The sequence below is a fragment of the Acinonyx jubatus genome, chromosome E2 (genome assembly GCF_027475565.1).
Source record: "Acinonyx jubatus isolate Ajub_Pintada_27869175 chromosome E2, VMU_Ajub_asm_v1.0, whole genome shotgun sequence".
In the NCBI taxonomy this organism is placed as follows: Eukaryota; Metazoa; Chordata; class Mammalia; order Carnivora; family Felidae; genus Acinonyx; species Acinonyx jubatus.
Genome location: NC_069396.1, coordinates 1123487 through 1145693, shown reverse-complemented (window position 1 = coordinate 1145693; position 22207 = coordinate 1123487). Strand labels below are relative to the sequence as shown.

The 22207-nt window shown below is 63.3% G+C and overlaps 4 protein-coding genes across 13 annotated transcripts in view; 1 reads left to right on the top strand and 3 right to left on the bottom strand.

Annotated features, from left to right (window-relative positions):
* Positions 1–22207, bottom strand: part of APRT (adenine phosphoribosyltransferase) — a 50626-nt gene that overhangs the window by 27930 nt on the left and 489 nt on the right. The window lies entirely within an intron of this gene.
* On the top strand, positions 15–4073 carry TRAPPC2L (trafficking protein particle complex subunit 2L). 3 transcript variants are annotated; one of them, XR_008293741.1, is made up of 6 exons: positions 15–157; positions 1608–1780; positions 2772–2859; positions 2995–3074; positions 3211–3301; positions 3871–4073. XR_008293741.1 is itself a non-coding variant. In XM_027076418.2 (5 exons), exons 1-5 carry the CDS (start codon positions 125–127, stop codon positions 3914–3916), a joined length of 420 nt encoding a protein of 139 aa, XP_026932219.1. In that variant the 5' UTR covers positions 15–124; the 3' UTR covers positions 3917–4073. The 3 variants fall into 3 exon arrangements, 2 of the variants coding, with proteins under 2 accessions (XP_026932219.1, XP_053066851.1); XM_027076418.2 differs by lacking the exon at positions 3211–3301; XM_053210876.1 differs by lacking the exon at positions 3211–3301 and having other exon boundaries at positions 35–157; positions 1631–1780.
* On the bottom strand, positions 6437–11101 carry PABPN1L (PABPN1 like, cytoplasmic). Its single transcript, XM_053210877.1, is given in 8 exon segments — positions 6437–6595; positions 6597–6654; positions 7872–8014; positions 8527–8614; positions 8750–8856; positions 9278–9345; positions 9614–9752; positions 10078–11101. Coding segments are annotated over 8 exon segments (885 nt in total). The 5' UTR covers positions 10327–11101; the 3' UTR covers positions 6437–6562.
* CBFA2T3 (CBFA2/RUNX1 partner transcriptional co-repressor 3) overlaps positions 16584–22207 on the bottom strand; it is an 82525-nt gene continuing 76901 nt past the window's right edge. For all 8 annotated transcript variants that reach the window (XM_027076420.2, XM_027076421.2, XM_027076424.2 and 5 more), the window contains 3 exons: positions 21857–21925; positions 20387–20577; positions 16584–17986 (listed from right to left, as the gene is read on the bottom strand). In XM_027076420.2, coding sequence (XP_026932221.1) covers positions 17687–17986; positions 20387–20577; positions 21857–21925 — 560 coding nt within the window. In that variant the 3' untranslated portion in view covers positions 16584–17686. The remainder of the gene's footprint in view (positions 17987–20386; positions 20578–21856; positions 21926–22207) is intronic.

The following is a 22207-nucleotide window of genomic DNA, read 5'->3' as shown; positions in this document are numbered from 1 at the left end:
AGCCCGGGCCAGCGGCAGGAACCGACCGGCGCGGGCAGCTTTTCCGGCCGGGCGGCGGGGCGGGGCCAGGGAGAGCGCGTGACTGGCGGCCGGGTCACGTGACACGCCCGACCGGGCCTCCAAGATGGCGGTGTGCGTGGCGGTGATCGCCAAGGAGGTGCGTATGCTGGCGGGCCTGTCCCGCTCCTGCCCCGGGCGGGCGCCCGCCGAGAGGCTGCCTGCGGGAACGCGGCTGCGGGACCCCTGCCCGGGCCCCCGCCCTCGCCCCCTCCCTGCCCAGAGGGCTCCGCGAGCACGGGCCTGGGGGCCTCGCCGCGCCCCGGTGTGGTGGGGGCGGTGCGGGGACAGGCGACGCCCAGACCCGCGTCCGCGGCGGCTGGAGTGTCAGCCCCGGGGCGGGCACGGCCCCGGACCCCCGCTTCCGTCCGCCCGTCAGTCCGCGGGCCCCGTTGACTCTCGCTCCCGAGCCTAGCTGCCCATCTTGCACATCCTGCTGCGCGGGGCGCTCGCGCTCGGCCGCCTCTTCGCCCGCCCGACCGCCAGCAGCCTTCTCTCCACACTGCAGCCACGGTGCAGTTTTAAAGCTAACCGGACCGTGTCACGCCCCTGCCGGAAATCTCGCCAGTGGCGGCTTGTTGCCTTGCGAGAACGTCAGAATACTCTAGTCGTCTCATGTCCCTCTCCCCGAACCACTCCGACCCAACGGAATTACCTGCAGCTTTCTCACCTCTGGGCCTTTGCACTTGGAACGCTCCTCCCTCTGTCCCACTGCCATCTTCGTACATTGGTCACCTTAGATTTCCTTTCCTCCAGAAGGCTGTTTCTGAATCCTCAGACGGCTGAACGGCCGTCCACGTGGTTTTATATTGTATTCTGTGTTTCCAGAAGACCAGGCTTAGGAGGTGATCCTTAGGGAAGCTTTTCAAGGGCAGCCTTGTCTTAGCACATAGCGTGTTATTTGCTGGTGGGTGGGTTTGTTGACTGTTTCTCGCTAGATGTTAGTTCCGTTAGGGTAGAGAGAGCATCGTGTTTATTATATCTGTGCGGCACCAAGAGCAGGACAGAATCTGTGAATTGTGGCATGTGGGAGCCCGTGGAAGGCCCGATTAACCCCTGGGGTTGGAATGGTAAGAATTGGCCGTGCAGAGATGAAGGAAGGTTTGAGCTGAGCCTCGACAGCGTTTAGCGAGAGGGCGTCTGAGTGCCTCTGCCAGGTGGACAGGTAGCAGTGAGGACGAATCGGGAAACAGCTAGTATTGTGGGCTGGGAGGACAGCACACTCCAGGACGGGGCCCCACACAAAAGGTCAGCGACTTCTCCAGGTGCCAGGGCTTGTAGTCGGGCTGTGCTCAAACCCAGTTCTTCTGCCCCTGCCCCCCGCTGATGATGCCCCATGCAGGCAACAGGGAAACCTCAGATTAGCCTGGGTTCCCTGAAGGCAGTGCCCACAGCAGCTTGGAGGGTTGCGCGATGGGTTTTAGAGAATGAGAGTATGTTCCTGTGACTCATTGGTTCTTGTCGTCCGTGTGCTCCGTGGCCGTGTCCTCGTAGCCTGTGCACACGGGGCGGACCCTCGTCACCTCAGTTGCCGACATCCTTTCTTGCAGAATTACCCTCTTTACATCCGCAGCGCCCCCACAGAGAATGAGCTGAAGTTCCACTACATGGTGCACACGTCCCTGGACGTGGTGGATGAGAAGATCTCCGCGATGGGGAAGGCCTTGGTGGACCAGAGGGAGCTCTACCTGGGCCTGCTGTACCCCACAGAGGACTACAAGGTGTATCCTTCACACCTGGCGGGGGCTGGTCCCGTGGGCGGTCTCCCTACGTGGGCTTTGCATCCAGAGATCCCGCCTCCGGCTTCCAGGTGTAACTGTGGGATCAGGTGATCTCGAAAGACATCTTGGAATATCACTCGGAAAGAAAGCGAGAGCTCTCAACCAGCAGAGAATTAGGGCAGCTTGAGGCTAATTGGGACTTCACACCCTTTTTTACGTAGTTAGGAGGGTCACGTGGGAAGACCTGGGCATGGATTCCCTGGAACTGTGTGGCAGTCTGCACCTGCCCTTTGTCCGGTTTGCAGAAGCAGCAGGAGCCCTCTTACTTAGCGCCTGTGAGGACTGCCTCCCGTGCCGTCTCAGTGGGGCCAGTGCTCCTGAGCAAGGACAGCAATTCTAGATTTGTCACCAGGCCCAGCCCCACAAGTCACCATAAGTTTTGACCAGTCCCTGGGGACAAACGGCATGACATCCGTGGAGTTCAGAGGTCGTTCCACGAGCAGTGCTGTAGCTTGCCCTCGATGACATCTGCCCGGGAGCCACCGTCCCACCAGGGGAAGTGGCCCGTTGCGGTGAGGGTGCCTTAGGCAGGGTCTGCCTGGTTCTTGGGCTTCTGCACTGGCAGTTAGCACTGCTGGGCCAGGAAGTGATGGAGAACGAAGTTGAGGTACCCCAGGGTGTGGGCCCCCCCAGAGCTCCGATCGGGAGAAGACTTAGCTGCCCGTCCTTCTCCTGTAAACACCAGAAGCTGCCCCAGGGAAGTGTGCAGTCCCCCCTGGCATGGTCCGTGTGGTCCTTTCCCGCTGTTGTGGGGCAGGTCTGGTCCGGTCCGGGGTCCTTCTTGATGCAAGGTGGTGATATTTTGCCAAAGTGGCTTCGGAGCCGAGGGACGCGCACAGTTGGCCCTCTGCTCACACGCCGTCCACGGTGGTGCCGTTTTTCGTGCCGTCACAGAGTCTCTATTGAAAGAGTGTTCCCTAACCCGCCGTGCAGATACGGCTACGTGACCAACTCCAAGGTGAAGTTCGTCATGGTGGTGGACTCCTCCAACACGGCGCTTCGAGACAACGAGATCCGCAGTGTAAGTGCGCGGCGTCTCAGGATGTTCCTGGGCTCGTGCGTTTTCTCTCTTTCGCTTTGTTTCCAAATGCCGAGAAGCCAGAATTCGGCAGCCGCGGCGTGTGCACGTGAATTAACACCATCGATTCCTTCTCAGATGTTCCGGAAGCTGCACAATTCCTATACAGATGTGATGTGCAACCCTTTCTACAACCCTGGGGACCGCATTCAGTCCAGGTGAGCTGACTGCCGTGTGGACGCTGCCTTGTACGAAAAGCTGCGATTCTGAACGTGAGGGAGGGAAGGTCGATTTCAGCCACGGGCCTTGTTCCTCCGAGGAGTGGTTCTGACGCAGCAGAACCTGGTTTTCCAGTAATCACCACGTGGATTCCGACATGTGAGAAGAGGATGGGGGAGCAGGCCAGGGCACGGACCCTGCCCTCTTGGTTTCCCGCGTATGCCCAGTAAGTCCTGGGGCACCTCCGCGGAACCCACACACAAAGACTTGGTCTTCGATGTTAAACTGGGACGGTTAGGAGATGGGGTCGCAGGTATGATCCACACAGGTCTCAAGTCGATGCAGATGGGACATTAGCACGTCACAAAGATGCTTTATAAAGAAGCATTCACAATCACACGTTCCAGATCCGCCCCTGGGAATTCCCTGCGTTCCTAGACACGGTTCCTGGGGGGCTCCTCGTAGCTGTCAGGCAAGAGGACCTTGCAGAGACCCAAGCTGGGCCCTTCCCGTGGTGCCTCCCCTCAGCCCCGACACTGTGTCTCCCGGGCTGTGCGGGACAGGGACCTCCGTTAGCCGTCCTTGCTGTACCGTGGCCCTGTGAACCCACGCCGCAGCCCCGCACCCCTTCCTGGAGCCCCAGCCAGGGCAGGGCCGTGAGGCAGGAGGAGGTGGGAGACTTCGGTTCTCATCGCCTGGCCTCGAGGCCGCGTTCACTGGACTTTGGAGGACTCCTCCGGTCCGGGGGTGCAGAGCCCGGTCCGCTTCTCCGAATCGGTCTGTGTTTCTTCGCAGGGCCTTTGACAGCATGGTGACGTCTATGATGATACAAGTGTGTTGAGCCGGAACTCAGCGGCCGTTGCTTGAAGACAAGCACTGTGTATATAAGCCATCGTCCAGATGGATGTTTATCATCCCGTGCCTGTTCCTGAGCGTCCCTGCTGCTGGGGGCAAGGCCTCGGGCACGGTGCGTGGAGACTAAAGGTCTTCTGAGATCACGTTTGGTGTTTTCCTTGTGTCAGCAGAGGCTCCGACGGAAGAGCGTGTCGCACGGCACTTTTGAGGCTGGCGCAGAGGGCAGGGACCAGAGCCGGGACAAGGGGCGGGGAGAGCGGGTGAGGGAGCCCATGGACCTTGGGGCCCTGCGGGGGCTGCAGCTGTGGGGCAGCAGAGACGGGAGCGACTTGTGGCCGGCCTCCGCTGGCTGACCGGGTGGGGTGGTCTGTGGGGGCAGGCCTCCTGTGCCCAGGGCCAGCTCTAGAGGGGCTCCCGGAGAGCCCACACACCCTCCCCTGCCTTCATCTTTCTGGACTCGTGCCTGGCCTCAGGAGGGAGCTGCTCTCAGCTCGTCAACTGCCGCCTGCTTTCTGAGCACCGAGTGAGCGAGTCCGTGAGCCTCCCCCTGGGGGAGCGTGTGGCGGTCCCTAACGGTTGGCGGAGCCCCTGGTCACCTGCTGCCTCCGCAGGCCCCTGAGCAAGCCGGGGGGAGGGGGTATGCTTGAGGAGCAACCGATGTGATCGGGTTTCTGCCACGTGCTCCCCCAGAAGCCTGCTCTGTCAAGTCCAGATGGCAGTCCTAACTGGTTGACTGTGACTGAGGGGACATTGCCATCCGGGATCAGGCGGCCCCGGCCCTGGCACCCTTCGTCATCTGGCAACAAGGACCCGCGGGGTCTGAGCCCCACCGCACGGTCTGCTCTGTGCTGTCGTCAGTGCCCTGGCTTCGAGCCGGGTGCCCCGGGCCAGCCGTGATCCCTCCCTCCCTCCTCAGTCGCTCCGGAGAAGGGGTCTGACGAGGAGCAGGGCCACCCGGACCCCCTGGGGAATGGCGGAGGCCGTTAGCACCGGGATGGGACCCAGAGGTGAGCCTTCCCTTCTAAGGAACGCGGGACTCGTTTTTCAAATTACAGAAGTAGAGGGAAAAAAGTCAACGAGTATGTATTAAAAACACAAGTGCCAGCCCAGCACCTTCCGCTGCAGGTGGAACCAGGGGATGGGGAGGAGGCCGGAGAAGCAGCCACAAGCAGCCGCTGGCTGAGCTTTTGGAGGTAATTGCTCCTGCCTGCGCAGCGGCTGTGGTAGAGCCTGCAGGTAGCTGGCTTGCCTCCTTACTAACCAAGCCCCAGTGTTATTGGGTACAGTTGACTGGACAGAAGAGATTTCCTACTGTCTGTAGCACTGCAGGACGGGTAGTTGTGGAATGTGAGTGGGTGGTGTTGGGAGGGACTTGCAGGAAGGATACTTTGAAGGGGGATTCAGCTAGCAGATGGAGTACCCTTCCTTCATCCTTTCCCTTCTTCCTGCCTGGAACTCGGACGTGATGGCTGGAGCTAAGGCAGCCATCTTGAGAGCATGAAGAAAAGATGCATTTCCTAAAGATGGAGAGCAGAAAGCTAGAAGGAACATGGTCTTTATTGACATGGCCCTGGATTACTTATAGTCAGCATTTCGTAGAGGAAAATAAACGATCTTGTTGAAGCTACTGCTATTTGAGTTTTTTGGTAGGTGCAGCCAGACCAACCTCTGTACCCACTTTACATTCAGGAGTTTTTGTGCACATTGTTAGGCAGCATCCCCACTTGAAGTCTGAGAAAAGCAAGGGTCAGAAGTAACGTGTTAGCCCTTGTGTTGCCAATAGAACGGTCCTCGGGTGGTTTCATACCGTCTTTCTGCATCTCTGTACCTTGAGGCTAGCCTCCTTGTGGGCCACCTGCCTGCCTGTCCCGCTGCCCTAGAGCTGGACCCCATCAGGTGCAGCTCCCAGTCAGCCCTTAGCCACCGTTCAGGTGATTTGTCTCTGTCCTTCCTTCTGCCCCAGACCAGACGGGGGCAGAGGGAGCCTGTGCCTCTCCGCGTCCTCTGGGCACAGCCACACAAGTCTGCTCAGTGCTGCTTGGAGCCCTCGCTGCCTATGTCGCCACGACAGGAGTGCTCTCCGCCCTCCTTCCACCATGGTCTGCTTGGGCCTAAAACCCATGGGAAACGAGGGGCTCCGAGGCCCGCTCTCTCCTCAGAGTGGCCACACAGAAGGGATCAGCTGTGGCTAGAAGACCGCCACGTGCATGATGGAGCGCGTCAGGACGGCGGCAGATGCCCCTGGCCGAGGAGAGGGGCGGCCCCTGGGTGCCCAGCAGGTGGGGGCTGGTGTCATCTGCCCTTGCTACGTAAACTTCTCTGCCCAGGGCACCGGGGGGGGGGGGGGGGGGAGGGCATGCCTCCTGACTGCAAGTGGCCCAGGCTGCACAGACTCCAGGGCCTTGTGGCCCTGGCCTGACATTCAGCTCCTCCTACCTACCTTATCATGGGGGAGCGGCAGGGCGGGGTGGGGGTGGGGGTGGGGTAGAGAACAGAGAAATGTACCCCCTCCCAGTTCCAGAGGCCAGAGTCGGCTCTGGTGTCATCAGGGCCGATTCCTCCCAGAGGTTCTGAGGGATGGTCTGGCCCATGCCTCCAGCTTCTGATGGCCACCAGCGATTCCTGGGGGTCCTCAGCTTGTACAGCACCACACTCCAACCTCTGCGGCTGTCTCCACACCGGGTCTGTGTGTGGCTCCTTGGACCGAGGGCCCACCCAGGTGATCTAGAATGACGTGGGCAGCTTTCACTTAATCACACCTGCAATGACCCTTTTTCCAAATGAGGTCACGTTCATAGGTTCTGGAAATTAGGATGTGGACACGTTTTTTTAGGGGCACGTTATTCACCCCACTCAAGGGTCAGATTTGACCCCAGATCACAGGGGTAGTGCGAACCTGGCCTAAGGCAGCCAGAGACAAATGTGGGTGGAGAGCCAAGAGAGGGCCTGCTCCGCCCCCAACTGTGGGCCGAGCACCGAGCAGCTCTGTTCCTGGCTTAAGGGATTGATAGGTCAGGCACGGCAAGGGGCCCAGTCCCTTTAGAAAAGCCCAGGGAGGGGTTCTTTGGCAGCGGCAGAACCAAGTGTGTTTGCTCTCCCAGCCCCGCAAAGGGTAGAGAACCTGCGGCGCCCTCCCGAGCAGGCGGGGTGTGTCTGCACAGAGGGGCCACAGTCGGAGCGCCCCGCGTGGGAAACCCCTTCCGCTTCCCCGGCCTCTGACCAGGGCCGGGCCTGTGCCCGGCAGCCAACGTGCGCGCCCGCCCTCCGCGCCTCGGACCCATCCCCCGCCTTTGGCGGTCAGACCTGCACCTGCGGCCGAGGAGGCGAATAAAGGCAAGGCCTGTCGTGTGCTTTTAAAAATTATTCAAATTTAATTTACTCTTTGCCGTTAAGACACGTTTCTACTTTTCTTTAAAACGACTTAGCCCCGAGCTGACTCAGCGCCGCCTGCCGGAGGCTTTGCCCAGCGCCTTCCAAAGCCCCGAGTAGCCCTCCGCGCCAGCCGCAGCCCCCACCCCCGTGCCCTGCTTCATGCGAGAGACGTTTTTGGCTCCGGCTGCGGGGTCTGGGCCGCGGTGGGAGGCCCTGGACCGTGAAGGGGACAGAGCAGTTACTGCGCTGAATAAACGGCCCCGCCCAGAGCACGGCCCTTTACTCTCGACCCACCCCAGCCCCACTCTCAAAATCGGATCCTCCCTTCAATACGGTGAATACCAAGGTGAAAACCGTCCACGGCCCCTGCATAGAGAGAAGCGGAGGTGAGCTCGGCCCCCCGCCACGGCTTCTCCTCCCAGGCCCCGCCCGCCGGCTCCTCTCGGCCCCGCCCACTGACCGCGTCCCGGTCCGGCCCACAGGTCCCCTTCCCCGGGCCCCGCCCACCGGCCACGCCTCGCCCACGGGCCCCTCCCGGGCCCCGCCCCCCGCCCGCGGCCCCCGCCCACCGGTTCCGCCCCCGAGGTCTGAAGCGGGCCCCGCCCTGGAGGCTGCTGCGGGGGAACGGTCCTCCTCTGGCGCCTGGCTGTCCTCGGAAGCCCCCGCGGTCGGTAGAGCTGATCCCCGGCAAGTTGGTCCTTTTGGGCAGCACCTGAAACCAAAGTCTGAGTCCTTCTGAGACCCCTGTCCTTGGACCCTTCTCCGCCGCGCGGCCTGAATCCAGCCCAGGCCAGAGCCCGGGGCTGATGCTGCCTCCAGGAAACCCCGGATTTCTCTGCTGGAGGCTCACAGGCAGGTGTGCACAGGCCCCAGCGCCCGCCAGCCCTTGCGGCGGTAATTACAAACCCACAGCTAACCTGTTCCCTGCCAACCTTCCCAAAATCACCACTTAGGCCTGAACTGTCCAGCCACAGACGTGGTCAGGTGACGTGCCCCTGTCAGCCCGGCATCTCGCAAAGGTCCAGCTGGGGAAGGGGGCCTCCCCATGCCACATCCAGTCCGGAGGCAACCGCCGCCCCTGCGGCCCGGCCGGCCGATGTGCCCAGAGACACTTGGGGGTTGGAGAAGGGTCGTCTTGGCTTCCCTGTGCTTGCGTTTTCCTGGTTCCTCGGGGATTAACGGGTTAAAGTGAAGAAGCTCACAGCAGAGTTTTAGGGGACGCACCTTGATGACTCGGCCTCGGAAGATGCTCTTGTCCAACGCCACCGCGGCCTGGGCTGAGCTCTCGGCAGCAAACTCTATGTAGGCGTAGCTGGGGTGGGTGGGCATGGCGGGTGAGGGCCACCCCGAGGTACCCAGGCTCCCCAGGACCCCAGGGCGCCCGGCCCCTCCGGGGGCCTCCTCCCTGAGCCCCCTCCCCCACCCCCATGGCCTGCCTGGCACTGACCCCTTGGGGTGTCCAGAGAACTTGTCGCATAGGATGGTGACCCGGTGAACCTCCCCGCAGGAGTTGAAGTAGGCTTCTAGCTCCTCAGCTGTGCCCCCATAGTCCACCTGCCACAGGTACGGGCCTCTGGTGTGGGGAGGCCTCACCCTCCTGGGGTCTCCCACAGCAGGTTTTCTTGGTAGCAGAGGTCTCTGTCCCCCACCCCTGTTGGGGATGGACCGGAGACAAAGACGTACGCCCCCCGTGTGTTGGGCGAACCCCCAGGTTTATTTGGCCTGTCCAGAGAGCACGTGGCTTTTAAAAGTGGAATCTGTTGCCAATGATTGGCTGAGTGGAGATTTCAGGTGGAAACCCTGACTCCCAGGTCATGCTGGGAAAGCAGGATGTGAGGACACGGGGCCCAGGTTCCCTCTTGGGGGCAGCCCTCTGGCCTCTCTCCTCCTGGACCTGTGTCCCTTCCTTTAACCCCACGGCCAGGAGGAGGTGGCAAACCCCAAGAGGCCCCATCTTGCCCCCTCCCTGACTCACATTCCCCACATAGACGGATCTGTGGTCGGACTCCAGCTGCTCCATGGGGGGCCCAGGGCAGGTGCAACCTACAGAGAGGGGGGCCTCAGGACAGCGGGTCTCCCTGCCGGCAAGAGGGGGGCGCTCCCGGCAGGCGCCTCACATTTGTGGCTCATTCCTCACTGCTTGTGGGAAGAGGGTCACCCCTTGGGACTGTTCCGGCAGGGCCGCTGCCCGGCCCGACGTAGAGACCCTCAGACCCTCGCCGTGAGCTGGCACTAGGGGCTCAGAGCCGTGTGCCCGACGACTGGTGGCCCACCGCCAGGGGAGGGGCTGGCCCGGCCCCCTGGCTCCTACCTGCCTCGGGGCTCAGCAGCTGCCTGGCCGGTGTGGCCCCGGCACCCTCCTCCCGTCCCGCCTGGCCCTGCGCCCCAGGCGGCTCCGGTCCTTGGGCCTGTTCCATGGCCCACAGCTTCACTTTGATGGTCTCCAGCTCCTGCCAGCAGGACCCCACACTGAGCCCAGAGGCAGGGTGGCCCCTGGGCTCCTCTTGGGGGGAGGAGGGAGCAGGCCTGACTGTGCCCGTCCTCAGGGTCCCTGGCTACTCAGGGACAGGCTGGGGGGGAGGGGTCCTGGAACGGGACTGGCAAGGCCATGTGGACTCGGGCCCTGCCATCCTACCCAGGCTTGCAGGGGTGGGCAGCCCCCCTACCCTCTTCTAGGCAGGGGGACAGTGGCCCGGGAAAGGTCTGAGCTGCAGCCGTGGGTCCCCTTGAATCCAGGTCCTGGCCAGCCTCCACTTGGCTCCACGTGGGTGTTACCTGGTCAGGTTCCGGGTACTCGGCCAGCTCCTCCCCCTCCAAGAGAGACAGGGGGAAGCCTGCATCTTCGGGGTCATTCTCTGCTTCCCCTGGCTCCCCCTCCTTCCTGTCCCCACTCCCTGGCTCCAGAGGGGGCTTCTCGGCCCTGCCCCAGGCCCCCCAGCCCTGGGCCTCAGGGTCCGAGGAAGCCCTTTGCAGCCAGGCCTGGGTCGGGGGTGGGAAGAGAGCGTGGCTGAGGAAGGGCCACATGGGCGGGTCGAGGGGCAGGCGGACGAGGCCTCCCTGGCCGCTCACCTCCACGCTAGCACCTGCCCTCACCCGCCCAGGGTTTTAAGCCCCTCACCAGGCCAGCTGCTTCCACTAGAGTGCTTAAAAGGCTTCCCGCAGGGCTGAACTTCCAGCCCCCGCTTCTGGGCCAGCCCCTTCTCCCTCACCCGGGCCGATGCCCCCTGTTGGGGAGAGAAGAGGGCTCCGCCTGCAAGGGCTTGCCACGCTCACTGCACCTGCTCAGGCTAGCAGCCCGCAGGAAGGATGGCACGTAGGAGAAGGGGGTGCTTCCTGGAGGAGACGGTGTTTGGGCCAGCCTAGAGGGACTGGGGGCAGAGCTCGGGCAGAGGATTGCATGGGCATGGGGCCCGGCGTGAGCAAAGACCTGGAGCAGGGAGGGCAGGGTGTGTGCCACAGGGCAGGGCCCGGCCCCTCCTCTTGACCCTCCATCGATTCCCCGTAGACGCTCCCCTCTCGCACCCCTCTCTGGGCCAGCTTGTGGGTGGGAGCCGCTCACAGGAGGCCAGAGTCCCGTCCTGGCCACAGGGCCTAAGGGCTGAACCCTGGGCAGATCTGGGGTGGACACTGGAGGCCCGAAGGCTGCTTGTCTTCCTTCTGTGAGGCTTCTGCTTCTCAGTTCTCGCCCCTGGAGGGCAGCCGTGGGCCTTTGTCCCCAAGTGCCCCGCTCTCCATCTGTCCTCGCTGAGCGGCCCCTCTGGCCTCAGCCTGGCTCAGCCGTGTGGTGCTCCTGGTTCGTGTTTTCCAGCTTCGTGTCGTGTTTGTGGGGGCCTCCTCTGGCCACGTTTGCCCCGCCCAGAGCCCCTCTCCAGGCCTTAGCTGGGAGGTCCACGCGGGGCAAACTGGGGTCTCTTCCCGGGGAGCTGGGAACTGGGGGACAGGCGCAGCTTACACGGAGCGGGTCTGTGCGGCCCCGGAGCCGGGACAGCCTCTCTGCCCAGCCGGGCGGGGGTGTGGGAGCACTGGCGGCTGCGGCTGTAGCCCTCGGAAGGAGCAGGCCCCCGCCTTCCGGGCCCGAGCCCCCTTCCCTCGCTCGCCTGGCTCTGCTCTCTCCCTTCCGGGGCAGGGTCTGTAGGCCCGGGGCACGTGAGACCCGCTGTGGTCCTGCATGCACGGGGGCACCTTGCCCGCCACACCCCCTCTGTTCCCGGCTGCACACAGCCACACGCACTTACAGGGGCGAGACTCCAGGGGGCCCCATCGCTACTGCGCGGCTGTTTCCAGGAAGCCTTCCTGATTCCTCCTCCTTTCTCTCTTGGCCATGGCACTAGGCCTCCCCCTCGGTCTGTACGTCACACACCCCCGGGTCTCCCCCGGCAGGCCACAGCGCCTGACGGGCAGTATCCACGTCTGTGCTGAGGACGGGACCTCCGCCCAAAGCTGGCTGGGTGAGGACGGAAGGGTGGGCACTGCCCGCCTCTCTCCCGTAACTCGAGGCAGTCGGGTCCTCTCCCTCCTTGCAGGTCCGGGGCCCCGGGGAGGGCCTCTGGCCTGGGCCCGTCCCTCTACCTCCACGTGGGAGGCAGAACACCACAGTGGCCGTGTGCAAGCCAAGAGCCGGCTGGGCTCAGGCCGGGCCCCCGGCCAGCCTCCCTCTGAGCTCAGGTCTCTGCAATGGAAAAACGCTGTCACCCTGCTCTCGGCTGAAGTTGCTGACACACCAGGCCCAGCTGGGGTTCCCGCCAGCCGCCTGGCGTGGAGACAGGCTTGCCCCCAGGCTGGCCTTTCCAATGACGCCTTTCAGAATACATCATGTTCCAAGCCTGGGCCCAAGTATTAATAACACCCCTTCCTTCCAGAAGCTGCCAGCAAACCGGGAGTGCCGAGTCCTGGGCATCCGACTCTGGTGAGGACCTGACCTGGGAGCCAGGACACCATGGCTGTGACACCCTGGCTCCTTGGGGTCAAGGTGTCCCTCTCCTCGGTGTCCACCCTGAGGGTCTTGTGGCGGGGGGGGGGGGGCCCAAGGTCATCCAGATCACCTAGCGGACACAGCCTTTGAAAGTTCACCCCACGTGCAAACACATGGGAGGCTGTGGGTGAACCCAGCCAGGAAGCCCATTCCCATTCAGCCCCAACTCAGGTCACCCATTTGCCCACCCCCAGAGGGCAGGGCCTTGCCGCTCGCACACGGCTCCCAGGGAGCCCCCGGGACGTCTCCGGTGAATAAACACCTGGAACCGAGGAGAGGCACAGCCCGTGATGGCAAACGTTGGCTTTATTACAGACACGGATAACGGACGTGACCTGAATCGTGACGTCTTACAGCACCCAGGTCAGACAAAGCACGTCAGGGGACACGCGACGGGGACGGCATGCCACGGGTCCCGCGGTGCTGGGGAAAACCCGCTACAGGGAAACGAACCGACGCTCGGTCCAACTCCTTTTGGGGAGTTGGAAAAAGAAGAGGAAAATCCATCCAGTCCCCCTGAGGCTGTGGGTGGCCTGCCCTGGCCCGTGAAGACCAGCCCGGCTAGGCTCCTCTGTCCAGGTGGACAGGCGCCCCCGCCTCCGTTGCAACGTGCAAACAACAGGCTCCACTTTGAGTCCAGATGTTGCGTTGCTGCCACAAGGGGGTCCTTGGGGTGGTACTCCAGGGGCCGGCTGAGCGGAAGAAGGAATAGAAAGCATGCAAGATGGAGTCTTCCAGAACTGTGGGAGCGGACAGGTGCCGTTGCAGACGCCGGGCCTCCCCGGGCCTCCTCCGGACGGGCGGAGGAGTAGATGTGCCCCGGCCTGGCTCCCTCTCCTGCAGATTTGCTAGCAGGACCACCTGCGGTCCCAGCCCCGTTTGGGAAAACGCCCCTTGTGGCACGGGGGCCTCTAGTGTCCGGGAGAATACCCCCCCCCGCCATCGGCCAAGTTCAGCTTGGGCAGGGTCTGTTCCTCCATCTCTCCGGAGCCCTAAATGGCCAATCTGCAGAGTCTGCCACCCCGGGATGGGAGGCGGGAGTGGGACGTGGGCAGAGCCAGCCTCGAGCACCTGGGGAGGGGAAGAGCTGCAGGAATGCTGGGCGCTCTCTTCCCCCACCCTCTCCTTTCCTGAGGCCACCTCCTCTAGGCAGTGACCCCCGGAGACAAGGACAGGAGAGGGCGGCCTGCCCCACAATGTTGGGGTCCTGCCAGGGAATGTGCTCACCCTGACCGGTGGCCCTGGTCACAGGGCCCCTGAGCAGGTGTGTGGGCCACCTCCCAATGAGCACTCCTGGCCCACGGCCACCACACTTGCCAGGCGGGCCCAGACCGGCCAAAGCTACCGCTGGGACATTGGTCCGATCTCCTCACAACGCTCGCAGTACTGCCTTATCTGTCGCTGCAGCAGGCCGGGACCAATGGTTGAGGTGCTGGGGGAGGCCGGCCGTGCCCACGGGCAGATTCCTTTAGGGCAGTTAAGGTCACGGGAAATCCAAAGTGCCCTCGTAGCTTTGGAACCCCGAGGGACTTGGTGATGCTACTCTGGGTGCGGTGGATGGAGAGGTGAACAGGGCGGATGGACTGAGGCACGGCTGTGTGGGTTAGATCGGAGAACGGACAGATGACGTGTGTGGTGTGTATAGGGGGGCCTGGTGGAGAGGCAGGTGGTGATCGGGTGGAAGTATGAATGGGGGAGGGTGGAATCGGGTGACAGCTGGGACACAGCAATGGATGGACACGTGGATGGGCGGGTATTTGGCTGAACGGGTGAGTAGGTGGGTGGACGCGTGGGTTGGGAGATGGACGGGTGGATGGATGGCTTGATAGGTGTATGGGCAGGTAGATGGGTGGGTGGGTGGGCAGAGGGCGAGGTGATGGATGGATGGATGAATGGCTTGGCGGAGGGCCAGATGGCTGGATTGGTCAGAAGAGCGAGCTGGGGAAAGAAAAGAATCAAGAAACAATTGTAGGTTGGCTGCGGGGACGGGAAGAATGATGGCCAGACGTGCCGGCTAGAGCAGGCTGGAACGGTGAAGGAGCTTTGGTGTCATTTTGAGGATGCGTTTGGGAAAGCTGGCAAACAGGAGCAGGGCGGGGCCTGTCCTGATCCCTTTCCACCACTGTCACTGGGATGAAACCAAACCCTAACCCTCCCGGCCCCTCTCCTGTTCGTCTCCTTCTGCCACTGAACCTCTAGGGGCTTTGATGAGGGGCCCCGCCTGGGGGGCCCCGGGGAAGCCCCTTGCCTGGGCATCTAGCTCCTCTTGTCCTACGGCCCTGACCCTCCTGGACCCCCAAGGCTTCCCTTCGGTCCTGGTGAGCTGTGGGGATGGAGACCCTCTATTCAGATGGAGCCTGGGGGAGGGGGTGCCCACCCGCTTACACGTGGGATAGGAGGCACTGTCACCCCCCAGACATCACCTGGGGACGGTGACATGTCCTAGGATGGGAAACAAGGAGACGGAGGAGGGGGTGGGAAAGGTCGGGGGGTCACGCTGGGGGGTGGCAGAGAGGGTCTAGGGTGCCAGCATCCGCTCTGTTGTCCCCTCCCCCCCATCCGTCTATCGTACGTGGCTCGGCGCTATGGCCTGGAGTCCTGGCTGCCACCTTGCCTACCCGCCTCAGTCCGCCTTCCTGTGGCAGCTTTGGTCTCAGAACAGCAGAGGTGCCGTTTTGGTTTGATTTGGGTGGAAGGAGGCTGTATGACAAGCGGCATCTCCCTGAGCTTCTGGGTCACCCGCGTGTCGTGTCTAACCCTGGCGGTGGCTGGCGGGAAGGAGCCCCTCGCACGCTGCGCTGCGGGCCCATGGTTTATAAGCTCGGGAAGCAGCAGGGCAGGACAGCCGCTGAGCAGAGAGCAGGAGGCTACACCTGCTTGTGTGCGGGTCCCCTCTTGGCATAAGAGAGGCAGGGGCACAGCCGTGCCCTGGTCCCAGTCCGACCCCCAATGCAGAAACCCTGCCTGCCCTCCTCCTCCCCAAAGCCAGCCATCCGTGTTTGGTTCCGCGGCGAGGTCTTTGGCTGAACGCGGCCTGAGCACAGTGACCCACAGGAACACCAGCTCCCAGAGCAGAGAGGGTGGGAGGGGCTGTCCCGTCTCAGACCCTCAGACTGTGGTGTGGCTGGGACACCACCGGCTGCCAACATGCTACTTTCTCTGATGTGTCTCCTGATCCCCAAAGGGCGACCTCGTGAGGGGAAGGGGAACAGGGTGGCTCCTCCATACCTCACCCCAGTCCTGATGTCAGGGACATGCATCATCGGGGCCTTAGATCTGCCCACCCAGACCCCCCGCGTACCCGGGACAGATGCGCCTCTGACACAGCCACTCACCAGCACAACCTCGGTCCTCCGAGGGGCACAGCCGAAACCACCATTTTAATAGGTCCGACACCCGCGCGCGAGAGACAGAGGCCTGGAAACACTACGGCAGGCTTCCACCGGCTCATCCAGAGCCCCAATCCCAAACTGGTCCTTGCTTTTCTGGAACGCACGAAAGCAAACCTCTGAGAGGTTCGCAGACCCGTGGCTGGAGCCTGGGGAAATTTCCGGAGGATGAGATGGGTCTATCGCGACTTTCAGAATTGGGTTCTGCTGTGAGGCGGGGCTCGGGGCGGCGCCCGGTCCCAGGCAGCCGCGCGGAACCCCTTCTCTGCGACTGCACGATGGATTCTTACAACTCTGAAAAAACAACAGCGAACAAGCCCACTGCTCCCCGCAGGAACACGGTTCCGGTTTCTTTGAGAATCTACTTCCTAAACCTCACATGCTTCCGTGGTTTCTCTTTTTTATTTGGCAAACATCCCTTTTTAATTACCGTCGCCATGAACATCATCATTGGGAGCGCTGCGAGGACTATGTACATTCACATTAACGCATTATACCACTGACTTGCCTCTGGGCGGGGCGCCCAGGAACCCCCACTTGAGCAGCTGCTCACGCCCCGTACTGCCCTCCAGTCCCGGGAATTCCTCACGGCGACGCAGGCCAGATCGTGGCCGCGTCTGCTCTCTTCCTCCCGGGGAGTACACGTGAGGCTCGCCTCACTCCTTCGTTGCCTCCTTGAGATCATCGGGGCGGCTGAGTGGGGGGAGGGGACAGGGCCGGGGGGTCCGAGAGACCACCTCCCCAAGGAGCAGCTGGACGGGGACGCGGGGTTATATACAGCTGACCGAGAGTCCGGCAGGCGCGGTGAGGGCAGACCGTTCCTGTCTGTGGCTTTTCTCCTATTTCTGCGACAGTGTGAAGAGAGGGGAGCAGGTGCGGAGGCTGCAGGGCCGGGAGCCGGGGCGGGGGGACGGCCTCGTGGGAAGGACACGTGAGCGCTTTCTCACAAGTGGGAAACATGCAACGTGATGAAGATTCACAGAGGGCGTGAGGACAGACGGGGGCGTCCCCCGCACGCGTGTCCACGCGGGGCCGGCGTGCCCAGCCGAGGCCCTGCCGTCGTGGAAAAGAGACACGTTGCTTCTTGCCGGGCGACGCCCTCCAGACCCCGAGTGCCCGCACCCCAAACACGGAGGCAGAGCGAGAGAACGGGACGACAGATGAACAAATCCAGGAGTGGGGTAAAACCGTGGGAAAGGTACTTTGGCAGTGACGAAAACATTTTGGATCTTGACGTTTTGTGTTTGCTTTTTGGGTTTCCTTTGGAGCAGAGGTGTGTTCGGCGTCCTTGGCTGGCTAGCTGGCAAGGTAGTTGACAGGTGTGCTTCCCTCCCTGTTTTTCAAAACCTTTTTGGATTTCCACTTAAAGCCAAAGAGTTTGGCATTAAAAGAAAAAAAAAAATAACCTGAAAGCAAACCATGTTTCTCGAGTCGGAAATCGAAATTCTTCTTACCGTCTTCACCGCGCTGGCCACACGCCCCCGGGGCGGCCTCCGTGTCGCGGCGGCTCAGACCTCCAGCTATAACACGACAATTTTCTGTCTCCCGTTTTAACCGGGAAGGGGACAAAACCCCCATTTTCTGGGTCCGTTTCTGAGTAGTTCTGTTCCACAAAACCCCCCAAAATTCTTCACCGAAAACATAAGCCACCAAACAACTAGACTTTCTTCATTAAAGAGACAGTGTGTGAAAGTCAGACAGAAGAACGGAGGGCATGAGGGCGGCAGGCAGAGCTGGCATGGGCACGCCGGCCGCCCTGCGGTCTAAAGCTTGGCGGGAGGTCTCTGAGGACGCTCGAGGTCGCGGCGGGGGGCCGCCAGGTTGCTGAGGAAGTTGCGTTGATGCAGTTTTTGTCGGTTCTGTTTTCTTTTGGAGAGAAGCAGTAGCAGCAGCGGCTCCGGCCGGCTCCCAGGGCCCCAGGGTCGGGGGCGGCGGCCGGCGGACCCGGGGGGCCGTGGCCGGGCGGGGCCGGAGGGCGCGGTGGCCGCGGGAGGGTGGGGGGCCGGGCGGCGGGGTCTGGGGGTCAGCGGGGCGCGGCGTCCAGGGGTCCGGGCGGGCCGGGGGAGCCGGGGCGGGAGGGCCCCGCGGAGCTGGCCTCGCTGGGGCTGGCGGCGCCCGTGGGCAGGCAGGGGCCCAGGCCGGCGGTGGCGTCGGGCTGTCCAGGCCCCGGGTCGGCCACGGCGGCCACGGGGCCCTGCAGGCTCTGGCCGCACACGTGGTGGTGCTTCTCCCAGTCCTTGTGCTGGCAGAAGGAGCCGCAGTAGCGCGCCGCGTTGCAGCCGCTGCAGGTCTCACTGGCCTTGCGCCCGCAGTTCCAGCAGCTCTGGAGGAGGGGGACACGGTCAGGGGGGGGCCGCGGGGCGTGCCTGGGGCCGAATCCCCAAAGTGGCCTGGCCGGCCGCAGACTGGGGTAAGCACACACTGCAAACAGCCCCACTGGGACCCGGCCACGTGTCATGGGGACCCGGCCACGGGGTCACGGTGACACGGCCATGGAGTCACGGGGATGTAGCCACGGCATCATGGAGACCTGGCCACGGGGTCACGGGGATGCGGCCATGGAGTCATGGGGACGTGGCCACGGCATCATGGAGACCTGGCCACGGGGTCACGGGGATGTGGCCATGGAGTCATGGGGACGTGGCCACGGCATCATGGAGACCTGGCCACGGGGTCACAGGGACCTGGCCACGGCATCATGGAGACCTGGCCACAGGGTCACGGGGATGCGGCCACGGAGTCATGGAGACCTGGCCACAGGGTCACAGGGATGCGGCCACGGAGTCATGGGGACGTGGCCACGGCATCATGGAGACCTGGCCACGGGGTCACGGGGATGCGGCCACGGAGTCATGGGGACGTGGCCACGGCATCATGGAGACCTGGCCATGGGGTCACAGGGACGTGGCCACGGCATCATGGAGACCTGGCCACGGGGTCACGGGGATGCGGCCACGGAGTCATGGAGACCTGGCCACAGGGTCACGGGGATGCGGCCATGGAGTCATGGGGACCTGGCCACGGGGTCATGGGGATGCGGCCACGGAGTCATGGAGACCTGGCCACAGGGTCACAGGAATGCGGCCACGGAGTCATGGGGACGTGGCCACGGCATCATGGAGACCTGGCCACGGGGTCACAGGGACGTGGCCACGGCATCATGGAGACCTGGCCACGGGGTCACGGGGATGCGGCCACGGACTCATGGAGACCTGGCCACAGGGTCACGGGGATGCGGCCATGGAGTCATGGGGACGTGGCCACGGTATCATGGAGACCTGGCCACGGGGTCACAGGGATGTGGCCACGGCATCATGGAGACCTGGCCACGGGGTCATGGGGATGCGGCCACGGAGTCATGGAGACCTGGCCACAGGGTCATGGGGATGCGGCCATGGAGTCATGGGGACGTGGCCACGGCATCATGGAGACCTGGCCACGGGGTCACGGGGACGCGGCCATGCCATTGTGGGGACCCGGCCACGTATCATGGGGTGACAAGAGAAAAGCCCGACCTCACCACAGCCTGTGGGCGGCCCCCAGTGGACATGGCCACTTGGCTGGGCCCTCCTGGGGGGTGGGCTCCCACCACGGAGGCACACAGCTCCGCCCACTCCAGACAGGGTTATGCTGAGTTTGCGGGACCATGGGGTCCTCGCGAGGGAAGGCAGCCACAGCACCCCCCCGCTCCTCTCTTCCAGGAAGCCCTCCTGGGCTCACCTGGGCTCTGACCACAGAACGCGGCAGCTCTGGCCAAAGACTGCCAGGCTCCAACGTGGGGTGCACGGCCAGGCCTGCCTTGCGCACACCTGCCCGGGCCACTGGGCCTCTGCTCCCTTTCTGTGGACGAGCGGTAACCTCAACCACCCGCCCAGGACAAAGGCCCAGTGTCTAGCTAGCCGCCGAAGCCTCTTGGCGCTCTCCGCTCGGCCACGTCGGCCTCCTTGTGGTCCTCACTCTGCCAGGCGTGCCCCCGGCCTCTGTCTTTGCTGCTCCCTCCTCGGGGTGGCAATTTTCCCCCAGATCCCTGCCTGCCTGGCTCACCTCCTCCAGGACTCTGTCCCACATCACTGCTACGGCGTGGCGTCTTCCCTGGCACCTGCCCCCGGGAGGTCTGCCCGTTCTGACCTGCCTGCTTCTCCGGAGCTCAGGCTGTCTGCTGGAGCAGCCGGAGCAGACACGGGGGCCGACCCTCCAGGCTGGCCCAAGCACACACGTACCATGGTGTTTTTGAGACGTGTCCTGTCCCAAAGGACAGTTCTAGAACTCCCTCCTGGCCACGCTTCCCCCCCCTTCCCTAGCTTCCCTGACATCGAATCCTTTTTGGACCAGGAGGAAAGGGCCTCCCTGCACCTGCCTGACCCCGGCCAGCCTCCGGATGCCGGGGCACCAGCATGACGAGGCCTCTCACGTCCCCGCTGCGCGGGCTGTAGCTGAGGATGTCCTGTAAATGCCACGTGGGGTCTCCACGCCCCTCGCGGCTGCCGCTTTCACAGGTTACTGCGAGCGCGGGCTTCAGCGTCTCCTGGCCGAGGTTTGAGTCCCAGGTTGAACGGCCTGTGACTTCCTAGGGCGCAGCCTAGAGCCAGCCACCTACCCTCTGGAGCCCTCAGCGTCCACATCTGCCCGGGGGACCCGCCTCACCGGCCGCCCAAGGTCCTGAGGCTGGGAGGCGACGGAGTGGGGCTTCAGGGTCTGGAACCTGGAGGCTGGGTGGCCCTACCTCGCTGGAGTCCTCCTGCTGGTTGATGACAGTCAGGGCGTCTTCTGAGGCCTGCCGCCGGGCCTCTGCCAGGGCCCTCTCCATCTTGGCGCGCTCTGTGCTGATGAGCTCGTGGGCCTTTCGCTCCGCGTCCGACACCGCCTTTTGTAGCTCCGACATCGCCTGCCGCTTCACCTCATTCACAGCCTCTTCTGCAAAGGAGGTGCGGGCCGTGGTCACGTGGCCCGGCCCAACTGCTCCCCGAGGCCTGGCGCTGTGGGCGGGGCCTGTGCCCCAGCGACGGGGCAGGCGAGCGCAGGAGTGGTCGTGGGGGCATCTCCCGGGCCTGAATCTATCCCGTTGTTCCAAACTTCAGGGTGCCGTGGTACCGCCCTGGAGGGCAGGGGCCGAGCCCACCCGTGACCTGGATTCAACGGGCTTGGGGAAGGCCCGAGAAGCTGTGTTCCTAACGGGTTCCCAGCGATGCTGATGCCGGGTCTCGGCACCCACTTTGAGAACCACAGCTGTACCCCTGCCCCACCAACAGTCGGCTTCCCCTGTGGCCCATCTAGAAGCAGTCTGGGGGGGTACCCCGTCCAGGCCTCTGCATCGTTGTCACTCCCAAAGCCCTCTGTCACCACCCCCACTCGCTGCCTGCGGCCTGCTCACGTCCGCAGAGAAGCCTGCTGTTCAGAGCTGAGCCAGAGCACCTGTTTGGATTACACTGTGCTCCCCAACCCTGGGAACCACTCACAGCTGCTCACGCCTGCCTCAGTTTACCTGGCAGTGCCTCTCACGCCTGCCTGCCTCTCACGCCTGCCTCAGTTTACCGGCAGTGCTCTTCTTGCAGCAGTGCGGGGAGGGTGGGGTGGGATTAGCGGGGCTCCCCTGTGCACACTCGTTGTGGTGAGCTGCCGGCCCCCGGGTCACCAGACGGAGGCAGAGGGGACAGGCCGAGGGAAGTGAGGACCCCACCCTCCCGTCCAGGCCTGTGCCCTGCCCTGCCTTGCTCCGGGCAGCTGCTGCCTGTCTGTGGCCCTTCAGCCTCCAGTTCTGGGTGGGGACGCTCCACTTGCCTTGTGTTCCAGACCCTGAGACTTTCTCCCTCATCCTGATAGTTCACGGTGAATCCATCCACTAATCAAAACGTATGGGGGGGGACGTGCGCTCCTCTCCACTGCCACCACCTCCGCTGAGCTCCCCCCTTCTTTCTCAAGCTGGCCACTGGCTCCCAAAGTCTGTCCCCACGAGGCGATGTGCTCAGCGCCATGGCCACAGGCACTCCCTCGGCACCTCTCACGTGTGTGTGTGTGTGTGTGTCTGTGTGTGCACATGTGTGCGTGCAGAACCCAGGGACCCGTGCTATTCTGCCACGCGGCTTGCTCGCTCGCCTGCAGATGGAGGGTGGACAGGTGTCCTACCCGGAATACTAAATGCACTCCACCCCCTCCCGCAGGGTCGGACCCCACTCCCCAGGCCGACCCCACTCACCAGCCTTCCTCCAGATCTCCTCGGGCATGTAGCCAGAGAGGGTCCTGGGCATGAACTCCCGGTGGGCATCTGAAACACAGGGGGTGCCAGCATCACGCACAGAACGGGGCCACGCCCAGCTGGGTAAGGGGGGCCTGGTGTGTGTCCTTGGGGGGGGGTCCCCAAGGTGCCCGTGGCCGGAAACCCTGTATCAGTTGCTGGTGTGGGGCAGGGCTATGCCGGGATGGAGGTGCTCTGAGCTGAAGCAGCTTGGGTCCAGGTGGACCTGGGCCTTCTTGGATCTGTCTTGGTTTCCGTGGTCATCATCCACAGAGCGACTGGAGACCCTTGGGGGCCCCTGGCTGCTGGCAC